Consider the following 19,620-nt stretch of genomic DNA (forward strand, 5'->3'; position numbering starts at 1 on the left):
ATTTTAACGCTCACTCCCCTTTTTGGGGAAGCGAGCGCTGCGACTCTAGGGGGCAAACAATCGAAGATTTTATCCTCTCAAATAACATCTGTCTTTTAAATACAGGAAAAGCAACTTATTGTTGCCCAAGCTCGGCAAAAATGAGCTTTCTCGATTTAGCTTTCGCATCACCATCGCTTTTTACAGATTTTAAATGGGATGTTTTAAATGACCCCCTGGGAAGTGATCACCTACCTATTATCATCAGCCTCTCATCGTCTACTGCAGTCATCCCCACAAGACCACGGCGCTGGAAACTTCACCTCGCCGACTGGTCACTTTTTACAGCAAGTGCCACACTAGAAAAAGAATTTTGTGAAGATCTCAGCATAGACGAAATTAATGGAAAATTTACTACATGCATAATATCGGCCGCTACACTAGCCATACCACAAACAACAGGACTCGTACACAAAAAACATAAAGTATGGTGGACACAAGAATGCACATTGGCAAAAAAACAACAAAATAAAGCTTGGGGCTCTCTGAGTCGGTATCCCACAGCGGAGAACTTGATTGCCTTTAAGAGGGCCAAGGCCAGAGCGCGATTCGTTCGGAGAAACGCCGAGAAATCCTCGTGGCAGAAATATGTGTCCTCTATAAACAGCTCAGTAACCTCAAAAAAAATGTGGGAAAAAGTTCGAAGATTCAGTAGTGACCATACCCCTTTCACACTTCCTCTGTTGACTACACCCGGGACACAAACATCATTAGAAGAACAGGCCAACATACTAGGTGAGCATTTTTCTGAAGTTTCCAGTTCGTCCAATTACACAAACACGTTCCAGAAGCACAAATCAATAGCAGAAAAACAAAAACTTCCATTTGCAGCAGGTATACACGAGGACTACAATCAACCCATCACACTCCAGGAATTGATCAGGGCATTATCTTGTGGTAAAAAGACAGCAACAGGCCCAGATAATGTGCATTACGCAATGCTTGCCCATCTCTCTGAGGCTGCCGTGCAGGCATTGTTGAAATTCTTTAACAAAATATGGACAACTGGAAATATACCTGAGGAGTGGAAGAAAGCAATAATAGTACCTTTTCTGAAACCCGGAAAACAACCAACAAGTCCTAACAATTACAGACCGATAGCCCTCACCAGCTGCATCGCTAAATCTTTCGAAAGCATAATAAACAATAGACTGACCTTCACACTTGCATCTCGCCGACTCTTAGATTTACATCAATGTGGATTTAAGAAAGCATGCTCGACCACTGATCACCTTGTCCGCCTAGAAAACACCATCCGAGAGGCGTTCATCCACAAACAGCACTGTATCGGTGTCTTCTTCGATTTGGAGAAGGCATATGATACCGCGTGGAAGTTCGGCATCCTCCATGACCTAGCAGACCTAGGGATCCGCGGCAGGATGCTGAACTGCTTGAACGATTTCCTGACTAACCGCACATTCAGAGTCCGTCTGGGAGCAACTCTATCAACGACATTCACCCAAGAGAACGGCGTACCCCAGGGATGCATTTTAAGTACGACACTCTTTATAGTAAAAATGAATTCCTTGGCCAAAGTAATACCTAAGTCCGTAATGTATTCAGTTTATGTAGACGACATACAGATAGCATACACTTCTTCCAACATACTGTCCTGCGAGAGACAAATACAAATCACACTCAATAAACTGGCTGCTTGGGCAGAGAAAAATGGATTCAAGTTCTCCCCTCAAAAAACAGTAGCTGTTTTATTCTCATTACGACGAGGCCTACAGGTCGATCCCAATCTGTGCTTGAATCAAACCACACTGCCAGTCAAACAGGAACATAAATTTTTAGGCGTCACTTTTGACAAGAAACTTACATTTCTGTCACACATTAACAACCTGAAAAAGAAAGCATCCCAAGCCCTCAATGTATTAAAGGTACTCTCGCGAAAACGGTGGGGGTCCGATAGAGCATGCCTATTGCAAATATATCGCTCTTTGGTGCGCTCCAAGCTAGACTACGGGTGTGTGGTATATGGTTCGGCAAGAGCATCCTACTTAAAACGACTGGACCCTGTTCATAATCTTGGTTTGCGCCTATCAACTGGAGCTTATAGAACATCCCCGGTAAAGAGTCTTTACGTTGAAGCTAATGAGCCCACACTAGAGGATAGAAGAGTCGCACTAACATGCACGTACATCCTAAAAACCCGTTCTCTCCCTAAACATCTCTGCTATCCCATTGTTACCAAGTGCCCATCCAAAAGATTATTTAACAATAAACCACAATCCATCCGGCCACTAATAATGCGCTTTGAAGATAAATGTGAAGAGTTAGGAGTACTGGACGCCCTGCCGAATATTGCACAAAAATATGAAAATTTACCACCATGGTACAGCCTTCCTTCAGTATGTGACTTCACATTGACACACTTAAACAAAGAGAAAATACCACACGAGCACATACTGCAAGAGTTCTTTGCACTACAAGAAAAATATGACACTTACACCGAATTTTACACTGATGGCTCAAAAACAGAAAGTCATGTCGGAAGTGCAGTAATTCAAGGAACAAATGAAAAAATGATACGATTGCCACAGTATGCATCGGTATTTACTGCGGAGTGTTATGCCATCTTTGTAGCTGTAGAACAAATAGTAAAACAAAACATAAAAAATAGCATCATTTACACCGATTCACTCAGTATGCTAAAAGCGCTGCATTCTACAAACGCTGCTGAACCCATAATAGGAAAAATCATACATAACATAGTTAAAATTACAAAGCAAAAACATAACATTATATTCTGCTGGGTCCCTAGCCATGTTGGAATTTCAGGTAATGAGAGAGCAGATGCTTGCGCAGCACAAGCTAGAATTGGCCATATAAAACAAGTTAACATACCACAGAGGGATTTTTCTAAATTACTGCACAGTAAACTCAGGAATAAGTGGCAGATTGCATGGGACGAACAAACAAACAACAAGCTACATTCTATAAAACCTGTTTTGGGAGAATGGAGATCATGTACACATCAGGAGCGTTTCATAGAAGTTATTTTGTGTCGACTACGCATTGGACACACACACCTTACTCACAACTTCTTACTGACAAAAAAAGGCAAACCTCTCTGCGAAATGTGTGGCGATGAACTCACGGTAAACCACATTTTAATTGTATGCAAAAAACTGGAACAACTGAGGAAAAAATATTTCACAACATTGTACAATGAATACATCCCACTACACCCCAGGTTACTTTTAGGAGATCAAGCACTGGTTGATTTTTCTAGTATTTTTAAATTTCTCAGAGAAGCCAATGTTTTATACAAACTTTAGATATAAAAAGCGTAACCTTTAACAAAAGCTCTAACCGTGTGTTTGGCGCATCATAGCCTAAGTTGCTTTTGCGCCATTAAAATCAATATAACTAACTAACTAACTGAAACATTATCAAACTTTTAGACGCGATCGCGAGCAGGCAAATCGACTTTCAGGAGGCATCGCAATTGTCGTCCAAAGCGGCGTCCCTGCTCGAGAAATCAAGCTCAATACAAAACTTGAGGCGGTTGCAGTCAGCATCGTCAGCTATAAAACACTAACAATCTGTTCCGTATACATTCCTCCACATTTTACACTAACAGTCCATGATCTAGAAGAATTGATAGATGAACTTCCAGAGCCATATCTGGTAGTTGGGGATTTTAACGCTCACTCCCCTTTTTGGGGAAGCGAGCGCTGCGACTCTAGGGGGCAAACAATCGAAGATTTTATCCTTTCAAATAACATCTGTCTTTTAAATACAGGAAAAGCAACCTATTGTTGCCCAAGCTCGGCAAAAATGAGCTTTCTCGATTTAGCTTTTGCATCACCATCGCTTTTTAACGATTTTAAATGGGATGTTTTAAATGACCCCCTGGGAAGTGATCACCTACCTATTATCATCAGCCTCTCATCGTCTACTGCAGTCATCCCCACAAGACCACGGCGCTGGAAACTTCACCTCGCCGACTGGTCACTTTTTACAGCAAGTGCCACACTAGAAAAAGAATTTTGTGAAGATCTCAGCATAGACGAAATTATTGGAAAATTTACTACATGCATAATATCGGCCGCTACACTAGCCATACCGCAAACAACAGGACCCGTACGCAAAAAACATAAAGTATGGTGGACACAAGAATGCACATTGGCAAAAAAACAACAAAATAAAGCTTGGGGCTCTCTGCGTCGGTATCCCACAGCGGAGAACTTGATTGCCTTTAAGAGGGCCAAGGCCAGAGCGCGATTCGTTCAGAGAAATGCCGAGAAATCCTCGTGGCAGAAATATGTCACCTCTATAAACAGCTCAATAACCTCAAAAGAAATGTGGGAAAAAGTTCGAAGATTCAGTAGTGACCATACCCCTTTCACACTTCCTCTGTTGACTACACCCGGGACACAAACATCATTAGAAGAACAGGCCAACATACTAGGTGAGCATTTTGCTGAAGTTTCCAGTTCGTCCAATTACACAAACACGTTCCAGAAGCACAAAGCAATAGCAGAAAAACAAAAACTTCCATTTGCAGCAGGTATGCACGAGGACTACAATCAACCCATCACACTCCAGGAATTGATCAGGGCATTATCTTGTGGTAAAAAGACAGCAACAGGCCCAGATAATGTGCATTACGCTATGCTCGCCCATCTCTCTGAGGCTGCCGTGCAGGCATTGTTGAACTTCTTTAACAAAATATGGACAACTGGGAATATACCTTAGGAGTGGAAGAAAGCAATAATAGTACCTTTTCTGAAACCCGGAAAACAACCAACAAGTCTTAACAATTACAGACCGATAGCCCGAAAGCATAGTAAACATTAGACTGACCTTCACACTTGAATCTCGTCGACTCTTAGATTTACATCAATGTGGATTTAAGAAAGCATGCTCGACCACTGATCACCTTGTCCGCCTAGAAAACACCATCCGAGATGCGTTCATCCACAAACAGCACTGTATCGGTGTCTTCTTCGATTTGGAGAAGGCATATGATACCGCGTGGAAGTTCGGCATCCTCCATGACCTAGCAGATCTAGGGATCCGCGGCAGGATGCTGAACTGCTTGAACGACTTCCTGACTAACCGCACATTCAGAGTCCGTCTGGGAGCAACTCTATCAACGACATTCACCCAAGAGAATGGCGTACCCCAGGGATGCATTTTAAGTACGACACTCGTTATAGTAAAAATGAATTCCTTGGCCAAAGTAATACCTAAGTCCGTAATGTATTCAGTTTATGTAGATGACATACAGATAGCATACACTTCTTCCAACATACTGTCCTGCGAGAGACAAATACAAATCACACTAAATAAACTGGCTGCTTGGGCAGAGAAAAATGGATTCAAGTTCTCCCCTCAAAAAACAGTAGCTGTTTTATTCTCATTACGACGAGGCCTACAGGTCAATCCCAATCTGTGCTTGAATCAAACCACACTGCCAGTCAAACAGGAACATAAATTTTTAGGCGTCACTTTTGACAAGAAACTTACATTTCTGTCACACATTAACAATCTGAAAAAGAAAGCATCCCAAGCCCTCAATGTATTAAAGGTACTCTCGCGAAAACGGTGGGGGTCCGATAGAGCATGCCTATTGCAAATATATCGCTCTTTGGTGCGCTCCAAGCTGGACTACGGGTGTGTGGTATATGGTTCGGCAAGAGCATCTTACTTGAAACGACTAGACCCTGTTCATAATCTTGGTTTGCGCCTATCAACTGGAGCTTATAGAACATCCCCGGTAAAGAGTCTTTACGTTGAAGCTAATGAGCCCACACTAGAGGATAGAAGAGTCACACTAACATGCACGTACATCCTAAAAACCCGTTCTCTCCCTAAACATCTCTGCTATCCCATTGTTACCAAGTGCCCATCTAGGAGATTATTCAATAATAAACCACATTTTATCAGGCCACTAATAATGCGCTTTGAAGATAAATGTGAAGACTTAGCAGTGCTGGACGCCCTACCTAATATTGCACAAAGACATGAATATCTACCACCATGGTACAGCCTTCCTTCAGTGCGTGACTTCACATTGACACACGTAAACAAAGAGAAAATACCACACGAGCACATACTGCAAGAGTTCTTTGCATTACAAGAAAAATATGACACTTACACCGAATTTTACACTGATGGCTCAAAAACAGAAAGTCATGTCGGAAGTGCAGTAATTCAAGGAACAAAAGAAAAAATGATACGATTGCCACAGTATGCATCGGTATTTACTGCGGAGTGTTATGCCATCTTTGTAGCTGTAGAACAAATAGTAAAACAAAACATAAAAAATAGCATCATTTACACCGATTCACTGAGTATGCTAAAAGCGCTGCATTCTACAAACGCTGCTGAACCCATAATAGGAAAAATCATACATAACATAGTTAAAATTACAAAGCAAAAACATAACATCATATTCTGCTGGGTCCCTAGCCATGTTGGAATTTTAGGTAATGAGAGAGCAGATGCTTGCGCAGCACAAGCTAGAATTGGCCATATAAAACAAGTTAACATACCGCAGAGGGATTTTTCTAAATTACTGCACAGTAAACTCAGGAATAAGTGGCAGATTGCATGGGACGAACAAACAAACAACAAACTACATTCTATAAAACCTGTTTTGGGAGAATGGTGATCATGTACACATCAGGAGCATTTCATAGAAGTTATTTTGTGTCGACTACGCATTGGACACACACACCTTACTCACAACTTCTTACTGACAAAAAAGGCAAACCTCTCTGCGAAATGTGTGGCGATGAACTCACGGTAAACCACATTTTAATTGTATGCAAAGAACTGGAACAACTGAGGAAAAAATATTTCACAACATTGTACAATGAATACATCCCACTACACCCCATGTTACTTTTAGGAGATCAAGCACTGGTTGATTTTTCCAGCATTTTTAAATTTCTCAGAGAAGCCAATGTTTTATACAAACTTTAGATATAAAAAGCGTAACCTTTAACAAAAGCTCTAACCGTGTGTTTGGCGCATCATAGCCTCAGTTGCTTTTGCGCCATTAAAATCAATATAACTAACTAACAGCAGCAGCTGGTTGTATTTTTCATGTCTCTGAATCATGAAGGATGGAATGAGTGTTACTGAAGTGTCAGGGCTGGATACTTGTCCAGCAATTCCTCCGTTGATGGACTGTTTATTTTTATCCATTTTCTCCTTGAGGGGAGAGTTGTCTGCATGGAAACTTTCAATTTTTGTATATCTGGATTGCACCGCTTCATTTCCTTTGCCATGAAGTCTACATAAGCAGCTACGACTCCATCAACTTCTTCTACTGTAGTTTCCAAGGTGTCTCTTGGCTTGCAACGAAAATATTTAAAACATTAATACGGTTGAGCACAATATCACGAGTAAGGCCTAGCATAATTTAGGTAACACAGACCTGCTCTTCTAAAATCCTGATTATGATCTATGACCTCGGCAAAACTTGACAACTGGATATCAGTCTGTCTTGTCAGCACTCTGCAGCTTTTGTATTGAGCTTTATGAAGTGCTCTTTCTTTAGTCAAAGCCTAATTCCCTAGAGTACCTCCAATGCATGTCTTTGTAGCTATTGTAATTAACTGCCTAGTCCACAGTTTCCGACCTTGATAGCTTTGGGGAACTGCCCAGAATTTTTGAAAAGTGCTGCAAGACCTTGTGTTTTTGTTTCTGTCTTGTTTTGCTTGATGTGTGCAAAGTACAGAACCATGCATATGCATTTCCCTTCAAGAAATCCAGAAATAGATCGATGACTGTTGAATATCAGCAGTTACATTGCTGCAGTATGATTTGTGCCAAAAAAGTGATTACCTACAGATCACTGAGCAACCACTGGGCTCGATGGAACTAATTTTGAGAAACTATTTGCTACATTTGAATGTTGCAAAGGAACACACCAACGGGAAGACAATGGAACAGGAAGAGCGTCCCCTTGTTTTCCTGTCTTTGTTCCTTAGTGCCATTTAAATGTAGTATGAACAAGCTAGCCCAACAGCAAGTACTTCTTAAATAGACTCCAGTGCAAAGGCTGACGGGGCGCTTATATAAATGAAGGGTCCTCCTTCAAGGAACGCTAACGGGGAATACTAAGTTAAGCTATACAGAAAAGGTAGTGTTACCTGATAGAAAGTGTTATTTTTACCACACACACAAAACTATTTTATAACCCACAATATTGTGCAAAAGCAAAGCACCCTTGGTGCCACTACTAAGAAAGACCAGCTGCCATGGGTGATGTCAGTACAAGCATTCTTAAGGAATGCTATATCGCTCTCTTGAAGTGTGATCACCATCAAAATAAGAGGAAAGCAGCATGGCGGGCATAGGCAAGAATATGAAGAGTCCTGTACTTGAAACGGCACTGAACAGATGACAGAGAGTAAAGGCTAGATGCGAACACGAGCACTGAATTGTTCACCTTGCATTCTGTGCACTCAGGCTGCATGTAAGTGTTGCAAGCTCACAACAGCATTCACGCTCTGTTCGGTTTGCTGGGTGCTAGGTGGCCAGTGAAGCGGTTTCGTTCTTCAGCCGTAAAATCGGCTAATGCTTACTGTGGGTGGTATGAAATTGCATGGTTTTGTTTCTTTTTCAACACGTGGTTTTGCAGACACACTCATGCATGCATGTATAACAATGTTAAAGCAGTCGAGAAAGCATCTTCAGAACTATTGTTCCTCGTATGCATGGGAAAAAAAGCCGCTGCTTCAAAGAGGATGAAGACGAGAACTGCACAGGATGAGTGGTAACTTGCAACTAAGGTTTATCGGAAAATAGAGTAAATTGCTGGGCTAGTTGGTTCATAATACGCAACGGTGAAACCAGCGAAATGGACGCAGGACAAGAGCAAGAAGGCACACACACAACACTGCTGGACCTACAGCTGATTTATTATGAGGAATTAAGCCACATTTATACATGCTTCCTGCACGCACGCACACTTTGACAATGTGAGGGAAACTTTAGGTTGACAGGAACTGATACTCCTTTTCAGTGAGCCGCCGCGGTGGCTGAGTTGTTATGGCGCTTGGCTGCTAGCCCGAAAGACGCGTGTTCGACCCCGGCCGCGGCGGCTGAATTTCGATGGAGGTGAAATTCTAGAGGCCCGTGTGCTGTGCAATGTCAGTGCACATCAAAATTTCCGGAGCCCTTCACTACGGCGTCTCATAGCCTGAGTCGCTTTGGGACGTTAAACCCCCATAAACCATAAACCATAAAACCTTTTCAGTGACTATGTATGATTGACGGATCGCTTACGCATATCTGCTTATTTTTCCTGATCAAGAAAACTTCTAGTAGCTCGCGCTCATGTCTTGACTACTCCCGACCGATAATGCTGACCAGGTGAAACCGAGGGGAACAGTGGCAGTCCTTGATATGCAAGGCTAAATTGCTTCCCATGCCCAAAGTTCTCGTCTTCGTCCTGTTTGAAGTAGCGGCTTTTTTTCTCCACACGTATGTCAGACCAACTGGTCCAAAAGCTGCCTTTGTTGTTCCTCAGTTACACATCGGATGGTATCAGCTATAGCTGTAATATTTGGAGGTCATTGAAAGAGGCCGTTGTACTTTCCTGAACTGCACATAGATCATGATCATAGTGGTGATGATGAAAAGCTAAGCAAAAGCCAATAGTTTGGGTTGCCAAAGCTGGATACGATGTGAATTTCCAAATTATTCAGATCAAATCAAGAAATACCTCATGCAAAAGAGGTATTAAAAAAGAATGAGTCTATGCCATCTTTGCATCAAATTTCAGCACAAAGAAGCTAGCGGTTTAACCGAGAGAAGGCTTTTATAATGCTTGCAGTTGCGAACTTGCTGCATTCAACGGCTCCACGCAGCTTGAGTGCAGCGAATGCCAGGAGAGATTCAGCTTGCAGTTTGAGTCTAGCCTTTCCATCATCTGTTTTGTGCCACTTTAACTACGACACTGTCTGTGTTCGTAGCTATACTCCACTCTCGTTTCGACGGTAACTGCCCTGCCCATTGAGACAATAGGTCCGTTCGATTCGGTTTGCACGACGTGCTCCAGTTCACGTCAGTTCAGATGAAGTGCCGTGCTCATGCAGTGCCATTTCAGCAGTGCAGACCTAGCGCCGATTCAAAACGAGCGTAAAAGTGCAGATATTGTGCAAGCCTTCTGCTTTTCCTGCTCTCGTTGGACGTCGGTCGCAGTGTTGCTTCGTGTGCGTGTTTTCTGTGCGGAAGAGAAAAAAATGTACTGCGGCTTACTGCATGTTGTGAAGGCAGCTATGGACGTTATCGATTCCAACAGCGACGAAGAGGACTTCGACGACTTGTTCATGATTGCAATGAAGTTAGTGAGGCTACTGAGGAACCGTGGTACTGCGGGGACGTTGTCAACAGATATGAATTCGAGTTCAAGCGTCTTTTCCGTTTTTCAGGGAGCACGTTTGATTCTCTGGTGGGTAGTTTTAAAATATCGCCATTTTTCCCGCACCCAATGGGAGGCCGTCCGCAAATAAGCCCAGAGAAAGCGTGCCTCATCGTTCTGAGTTACTTGGGCACGCAATGCAACATGTACTCTCTAGCAGACCGTTTTGATATTTCTGTGTCCTCTGTGCAAAAGCGCATCGAAAGAGTCGGACTGTTTGAACAACATTAGCTCGTTTGTCATCACCTGGCCGAACCAACAGCAAGAACGAAGCAAGGCTGGCTTAGCAAAAGCCGGTGGCTAGGGACCATGGAATACAACCGGCTGCGTGGACGCTTGCCACATTGAAATCAATAAACCAGCTGTGTCACCACAGTCCTATTATAACCGGAAGAAGTATCTATCTTTGATTCTGCAGGGCATATGTGATGACCGCAAAATGTTCATTGATGTGTTCATCGGTTTCCCGGGCTCGGCACACTACGCTAGGGTTCTTCGTGAGAGTCCATTTTTCGAAGAGGCCGCCGACAAATGCGCCGATGGATACATCATAGCATCACGCATACCTGGTGTTGAGTAGGAGTACCCGTTGTCTGCGCGAACAGGTTGGCCATCGTCACCAATCACAGGAATAATGAACGTGTTAACGCCATTCAACATCGCACACATGCCGCCGTCGTCTGCTGCCATTTTGCTGTCTGCTGCTGAACTACTGCACGAAGTCGGCACTGCCGGGCGAGGAAGTGCAGAGTTTAGCTGAACTAGGCCTGCACGACGCCTGCACTTGCTTGAAACGAACGGTGCCGTGCAGAGGCCGGAAGGCTGCACTCGTGAAACGAATGGCGAAGTGCAGCATGAAGAGAACTAGCTCAAGGAGTGCAGGCGAATCGAATGGACCTAATGACAGTGTATCTCAAGAATGCTTGTACCGTCGTCACCCATGGCGGATGGTTGAATAGTAAGCGGTAGCTCAACGAGTACTTCGCTTTTGTGCAATTTTGTAGGTTACAAAAGTATTGTGTTCAGTGAAAACGACATATTTTATAAACTTTTATAAACCCATCAGCCTAGCCTTAGCGCGCCCCTTCAGTGTCCCTTTAGTAAACAATTCAGCTTGGGAGTCAAGGTGTCCACATGAATGATCGAAATGTGTGGGATTTCACCTCCTAAATCCAGACATGTGCTAGTAAACAGTTTGGTTTGGGGATCAAGGTGTCCACATCAATGATTTGAGATCTGTGGGATTTCGCTTCCCAAAGCCAGATATGGGATAATGAAACAGCATCTATAGCTGCAATCAAGCCTTAATGGGCACAACCGAGTCCCACTTAAGGTAGCGCATTATATACAGCTGCAACATGGTGAATCTTGACAAAAAATTCAATATGCGCATGCCCAAAACTGATCAAAAATCCAATTAACTATGATGGAAGAATGAGTTTTTTCATCTGATGTTCCAGCATACCTCGAATCCACAAAACTCATTTTAAAAACTGAATGGTTCTGTTAACTCTATTTCATGTACATTTTTGCTAAAACAGACTCAGCACAGCCAATGGGACAGTTGCACTGCTAATGAATCCCTTCTATACAGGCTATGTAAGGAAGGTGGCATACCAGGCCCCAGAAACCGGTGGCAAAATATATGTGGAACAGGCGAAACACCTACCAGCACGTCAAGTGACCACCTAGGTACACATTGCCAGGATTGTGGTGGTGTTTCAAGCCTAGCAAAGGTACTCCATGACATGGTTCACATGGCCACGAGTGTATAACCTCAGTAGTTGTAATAACAGTCATCGTTTGGCTCTTATTTTTTGCTACCTTCTGTGCAAGGTTTTGAAATTAAGCATGAAACACCAACTTGCATGGAATGCAGCTATTTTACAGCTTTGACGTTTTTGTACTTTAAGTCTAAGTCAGGTCTGCTCATTATATTTTCTTCACTCATTTCTTTTAGAGATGCATGCCCAACTAGTGGTCTGCACTCATTTGAAGCGCTCCAATTACTTTCATGGCTATGTTTTTTTGTTTCGTTAGTAAAATTAGATGGTAGAAATTGTTTCTTGTTATAAAAGATCTTTACGGGGGCCAATATTGTTACTTCATTACAAAGCCCAATTATTATAATTTTCTTGCCCACTTGTGTGCAATGATCACAGTAAATTTTAACATGCAACTCCCCTTTGCAAACTCAGCGCAACAGAATACTTTACTTTTCAGAGTGTTTTAAATACTAATGTTTAGCTGTAGTTTCACTTACCACGCGGCATTGCTTCTTCAGACCACTTTAGTCTTTGAAGTTCCCCTTCCTTCCAAACTTCTTCCTCGCCTCTTCAACATTAGGATCATTGTCCACGGATTTTCGGATATTGCCCATTTTGTACTTAAATGCAACCCTCCATGAATCGTGTAAATCAGTGCCACTGCATTATAAATTCAAACTGACCGAAATGGCCGCCTAGCAGCCATCAGTCACAAATACAGATTTGCCTTGGAGAAAGGGATGCTAGAGGGCATAGGTTCCACATATGCCTGTGCAGTGGCCACTTGTGCTTACTGTAGGAAAAGTTAAAAGCAGCACTGCCTCGTTCTAGCCAAAGCAGATATGCATGAGCAATCCGAACGCACCTGCTGCCCAGTGCATTATTAGCACTGTACTTAATGCCTGACTCAAGGATGTTTGTGAACAATACGCAGTGCTCTTGATTGATGCTTGTGCATGAGGGGCCCTCAAGCACGCCTGTACGGGCACAAGAAAGTTTACTTCCGCACTTTAAAGGGGCTCTGAAAGGGGCTCTAATAAAGTTGAGATATGCCTGGAATGTTAAAGCACCCCACATCACGAATAATGTCCAGCAAGAATTTTTTTAATGCATTTCACGAAAGCTGAGTTACCTGTAGTCAAAATTTCAATTTCAGCATCTTCGCGCTTTTCCCTCTCCTCTCAGCCCTTTTTGCACGCTGGAAGGTAGGCGCTCCTCCGATTCCTTACCCAGAGCAACGCGGCTTATTGGCCGTGGCCATAGCTGCCCGACGTCTGAAAGAATCTAACCAATAACCATCTCCCAACTGCTATACGCAGGTGCAAGTGACGGAGTACGGTGCAGGCATGGAAAATTCGCTGGAAAGGGCTTACCAACTTTCGTGCGTGATTGTGGATTCTCTGCTGCATGTAGAAGTGAATTATTTTGGTCAGGTTTTATTGCTAATAAAAACACAATGCAGTGGTTGGGTGAGTTTATGTGCTGTCCTCGGGAGGTGTTTCAGAGCCCCTTTAACTATGGTAGTGCATTTCCCATCAATGGCCAAGAAAATTTTCTTCATGAATAAGTGCAGCAACCTGACACCTCACAATACACTTACACAGAACACTCTGGTATGCCAATTTGTCCATGAGCATGCACAGCAGTGACGTTGCACACGAAAACAAATCCATCCAAGATAAGATTACCTCAAGAAAATGAGCCACCTGTCAAGAAAGAAAGCAGCAAGGGAAATATAGCTTGCTAGATAATCCATGAAAAATATGTAGCAAAAGCAGAAAAAACAAATGCTGACATGACGAAGAAATGAACACAAACCTGTGCATTGCATGCATTGTGCTCCGCCGGTCATTTTATCGCAAATGAATTTTTCTCTCTGCTTTTCAGAAAAAAGATTGTAATCTACCAACCACAAAGCATTTACTCATTTTTTTTTGTTTGAGAAGATGGTTCACTTTATAATTTTATAGTAGGCATCGTTTTCCAAAGTGTTTTTGTGTGCCAATATTACCAATTCCTCATTTAGAGTGACTAGCAAGCAAGCATGGCGATTCATGTACTTACATAACCTGCCCAATCGTATCCCTGAGAACAGGATACTTCAGAACAAGAGCCTTGGCCGCAGGCTCGTAGAATTTTCCAGGGTACCTGTGAGCACATTGCAGGCGTAGCATCAGAACTCGCGCACGCAACAATACTAGGCAATACTTGCCAGTCAGTTGTCAGCAAATGTGCCGTGATCCAAGACACTATACGGTTTTTCGTACGACTCGACACTTCTAATGTTGTACCCTTAATGTCTGCCTTGATATCCAGTGGAATAGGAGGCAGTTCATACAGCGGTTGCTGAACAGTGAACTGGTGCTTGTCTGGCTCACTACAACTGGGAGCCAACACCAATGGTCCATCATCAGTACTTAAAAAAAAAAAAGACGGAACAGAATTTGGTGCAACATAAGTGCATTACTACAATGTACCACGTAATAGTTCTAGCATTTAAAGCTGGCCTACTCACCCAGTTTCGAGTGGCAAGTTTTGTTCATCACTGCTGCTACTGCCAACGAGGTTTATTTTATCTCCATCAGAAAATGTGTGCCCCCTCTGAAACCTCGACATATGTGTCGAAATGTGAGTTGTAGGCCTACAACAAAAATTACCTTGTGAATCAGAAGCCACAAACACATGAAAGTGAAGACAACTAATTACACAAATTATTTCACTGCGGGCACGCTGAAACCTTTTAGTTTACCGTCTGTTTGGAAGACTGTGCTGGGCATAAAATAAATTAACTTTTGTAACACAGGCAAAACCCATGTTAACAGAACCTTTCCAGAAGTAACACTAACGAGTGAAAGGCTGCAGATGCCCAAATTCTGAAGGTTGAACAATGCCTGACCCCAGATGCGCATTATATATACTGCAGTTAACAGCATGACAGACATTGTTGTTGCAGGCTCATCTTTTGCTCACAACTAAGATACATGCTCTAATAATTGGGTAATTCTAGGCAAAACGTCTCAGATGCTGTGCTCTACAATATCTGATTTGTTCAAAAGAATTCATGGAAACTAATCCGAATGTGCATAATAGAAGACGAAATTATTTTTGCCAAAAAAATTTATTTGTAGGTGAGCGCAGAAAGATAAGAAACCAGACACTGCTCAATAGTTCACAAACAGTCCAAATTTTTAGTAGTCACTCCAGAAATTTTTAAGCGACATTTGCAGATTCTGGCTTTTTATCAGATTCGGAGCATTTATGCCATACAAAACTGTACGTTCCGAATCTTATTGAAAGCCAGAATCTGCAAATGTCATTTAAAAATTTCTGCAGTGGTTTTTAAAAATCTGGATTTTTTAATAATTATTGAGCAGGGCCTGGCTTCTCACCTTTTCGAATGTTGAAACTGCGCTCAATAAATTTTTTTGACAAAAATAATGTAAGCTTTGCTTGCGCACACTGGAATTAGTTTCCATGGATTTTTCTGAACAAATAGGAGATGGTCGAGTGCAACATCTGAGACGTTTGGCGTGGAATGATCCAAATACATTTGGCGCCTATGTCTCAAGGTTAGAAAGCAAATTTTCGACACAGCCTAAAGCCTGTTTCACATGCGAGCGAAAATGCTAGCCAATCCTGCCGCCGTGGCGGAAAAACCTGTTGCGAGTCGTCGAGGCGAAGAGCGGCGAGGTTCCAACAAGTTGTAAATTTTCGCTGCGACGCGCCGCTCAGTTGCTTGCATGTGAACCAGCCACGATATTATGTTGCCCTTGCGTGCATAACCAACTACGGCTGCGACCGCGTGCGCGCGAGGGAGAGCCCCGAAAGCACCGAGCGATTAAAATAGCAGCAATATTTGATGGGAATAACGCGCTACACAAGAAAAAAGACAACTGAAACGTGTCCGCTTCTGTGTGTAGCGCGTTATCCCCATTAAATGTACAACCAACTAGCCCACATTGCTGCCTTGTTAGGAGCAATATATCATATGAAAATAAAATGCACGCACCTCTATTCCGTCGCACTGCAACGAAGCCCATGAATCTGCTAGCATGGCAGCATTGATGACATCCGACTTCTTGCGGTCTCCACAGACGAAGAGAACCTGTTTTCTGCCTTCCCAGGTCACAAGGCATTCAATGGGCGCCGATGACATTGCGTATCGCAGGATAAAGGACAGTAGGCAGTTCGAAAGTACGGCTGAGGTAAACAGTGGTACTCAACAGCAAAAACGAGTCAAAGCACACAGCGAAGCCTTTTTACCATCGCACGCAGGCTGCGGGCGCGCTCCTATTCTCGACACCAGCCGCGATCTGTCGGTGCGCGTGGCGCGGTGGACTGCGGGTCGCGCCGGCGCCGCGCACTCCGACCCCATGGAATTCTTGTGTGAAAACAAGGCCGCCCCTTGCAAGCTCTCGCGAGACAAGCGTTTGCAAGTGGTCCGAGACTCAAATGGCTGGCCTCTTAGTGTGACAGCGACGTAGGCCATCCGCAAGTACATGCTTCAAGATGATTCATAGGTGTCCGCATTGTCCCTTTTCATCAAAGAGGTTTTGCAAAGTGGTATTGCACATCAGGGACCACCGCTACGATAACAATTTTTCTGTGATGTGCGGTGTGAATGGCTGCGCGAAGACGTACCGGCAGTTTGAGTCTTACCGGAGGCACCTCTATCGTCAGCACCGAAGTTATATGGACCTCGACACATCTGGCGATGCCGCTGTCACTCAACAAAACAGTCCTGTTGTGCTGCGGTCGGATGCTTCGGCAAGTGAGTTGCGGCCGGACGCTTCGGCGAGTGTTGACATGGCGGAAGGCGATGTTTTGAGTGAAAGTGAACTGCTGAGCTCTAGCCTTCTCATGGACGATACCGATGGCGAACAAGAGGTCGTTTCCAGTAGTGCTTTTCCAGTTGGTAGTGCAGCTCTCGACTTCAAGGCGCAAATGAAGAAGCACCTGTGCTTACTTTTCTTCCGCATGACAGAAGTGCACAAGTTGCCACACTCCACAATGGAAAGCATCATTGGTCATATCAAAGTGGGTTTCCGCGATATGTTTCACCTGTTTGCTGCTAAGATTCAGGAAGACATCCATCCTCTGCAGTTCGGAAAGGACATGCACTCGTTGCTTACCTGTGACTTCCTAGACGAGATTTTTGAAGATGTGCTGAGCAAGCACAAGCGAGAGCAGTTCGCCAAAGAATGCCTTCCGTATACAAAACCTGAAGAGCATGTCTTGACTGCTGGAGACACGTTCCAGTACGTACCTGTCACTGGTGTTTTACGTAACCTTATGCTTTCAGAATCCTTTCGCAGTCATTTAAACCCAGACTCATCAACTGCACAATCATCTAAAATATTGCACAGCTTTTGTGATGGCCTGATGTACATGGAAAAGTTGTCGGCCCTCATACAAGATGGATCTCAGTTCACACTGTTCCTTGTTTTTTATTCAGATGAGGTTGAGGTTCTGAACCCGATAGGGCCAAAGCGCGGTGTGCACAAGATGCTTGTTGTACAAACTTGTTGGTAAGCATGGAATTGATGCGATTTTGGGCCCACTTCTCACTGAGTTGTCAGCTTTAAGCACATCTGGTTTTACTGTGCAGCTGTCTACTACCACTGTGAGAGTCAGAGCTTTCCTTGTGGCCTTCTGTGGTGATAACCTGTCCATGAACAGGTTAGGTGGCTTTACTTGTTGTTTCATTAGAGGGCACCCATGCCGTTTTTGCACCGTGGAATTCTCGGAGATGGATACAGTTTTCCACGAAAAAGATGTACATATACGAGATGCCATTTTGCACAAAAGGCATGTTGAACTTGCAGCTGTAAATCAACCACTAAGTACGGCACTTCATGGGGTGAAAAGTATGTCAACATTGTCAGGTATCAGTTACTTTGATGTGACACAGCAACTGCCACCTGACATCATGCATGATTTGCTTGAAGGATCCATGACTCATGTTCTAAGACAGGTCTTGCAAGGCCTCATCAGTTCTAACGTAATTAGCTATTCAGATCTTGATAGAGTTACTTTGAGTTTGGGCCACAAGACAGGAAAAACAAACCTGAAGCACTCGAAAAATGCTTTGTGAAGAGGGAAGCGGCTTATAAGGGCACTGCGTCACAGAAGTGGTGCTTGTTCCGTTTCTTTTCACTTATTTTTGGAGACATTGTTCCGGACTCCAATGAGCACTGGGAAGTGTACCTTCAGCTAAAGAGGGTCGTTGACATAATATTTGCCGACGAAATACCACGTGACCACCTTGCATTCCTTCAAGAGGAAATTCGGTTTTTCTTGACTAATTTTGTGGCCCTTTATCCTGGACAAATGACCCCAAAGCTTCATTTCTTGTTGCATTACCCAAGACTGATCAACCAGCTAGGCACACTGAAGCAATACTGGTGCATGCGTTACGAAGCAAAACATCAGTATGTGAAAATGATAGCGTCTCGCAACAGAAATTTCAGAAATATTTCGAAGTCATTTGCAGAACGGCACCAATTCCTTCAGAACTTCCAGCTGTTTGGAGATAAATTAGACGTGGGCATTCAGACAACAAAGGCCAAGCCTCTCAGACAGGAGGACTTAGCCCCATGCACTCATGAAGTCTTCTGTGAAGGTGTTCCTGTCTGGGGAGTTTCTTCTGGAAAGTGTAAATACAAAGTGTTAGATGTAGTGGTCTTGGAGAAAGCCTTGCTGCCCGTTTTTGGACAGATTGTGGGTCTGTATGTGTACTGTGGATCTCTCTTCATTTATGTGAATGTTCTTAGGACTGTGTCATTTCAGTGACACCGCTGGTCTTATGCTGTTTCCAAGACAGCACAAGAGAGAGTTGTACAGCCTGCAGAACTGCAGTCGTCTCAAGTTCTAGACATGTATTTTGGAAGTGAGCTAGTACTGAGGCCAGAAATAATGATCATAGATTGAACTGGCAGCATCATTTGCAGGCTGGCTGTATTTTTTGGTTGGAAATGTGTAGTCTTTCTGACTTCTGAAATAAAGATTAATGTTGCTTGTTAGCCGCCGCGGTGGCTGAGTGGTTACGGCACTCGGCTGCAGGCCCGAAAGACGCGGGTTCGATCCTGGCCGCGGCGGTCGAATTTCGATGGAGGCGAAATTCTAGAGGCCCGTGTACTGTGCGATATCAGTGCACGTTAAAGAACCCCAGGTGGTCAAAATTTCCGGAGCCCTTCACTGCGGCGTCTCTCATAGCCTGAGTCGCTTTGGGACGTTAAACTCCCATAAACCATAAACCACAATGTTGCTTGCATATTGCATTTTCTTAACCACATTTTTTTTTATTCAAGCATACTGCGGTAGCCTCTGAAGAGGCTGTGGCAGGCATTGGGACACAATGCACAGCAGTCAAAACGACCACTCACAGATTATCCGGAGCCCTCCACTACGGCACCTGTCATA

General features: G+C 43.6%; 1 protein-coding gene across 3 annotated transcripts in view; it reads left to right on the forward strand.

The window, feature by feature from the left end:
- Positions 1-19,348, forward strand: part of LOC144104919 (uncharacterized) — a 211,524-nt gene extending 192,176 nt beyond the window's left edge. For 2 of the 3 annotated variants that reach the window (XR_013308657.1, XR_013308658.1), the window contains exon 4: positions 18,988-19,348. Coding sequence is in view for 1 of the 3 variants with exons in the window: in XM_077638149.1 (XP_077494275.1) it covers positions 16,708-17,456; positions 18,988-19,072 (834 nt within the window). In the remaining 2 variants the exon portion in view is untranslated. Of the gene's footprint in view, positions 1-16,159; positions 17,457-18,987 lie in introns of those variants that run through there. The other variant, XM_077638149.1, reaches the window with a different exon arrangement.
- Positions 19,349-19,620: the final 272 nt, after the last annotated feature.

This window comes from Amblyomma americanum, chromosome 9 (genome assembly GCF_052857255.1).
Source record: "Amblyomma americanum isolate KBUSLIRL-KWMA chromosome 9, ASM5285725v1, whole genome shotgun sequence".
Classification (NCBI taxonomy): Eukaryota; Metazoa; Arthropoda; class Arachnida; order Ixodida; family Ixodidae; genus Amblyomma; species Amblyomma americanum.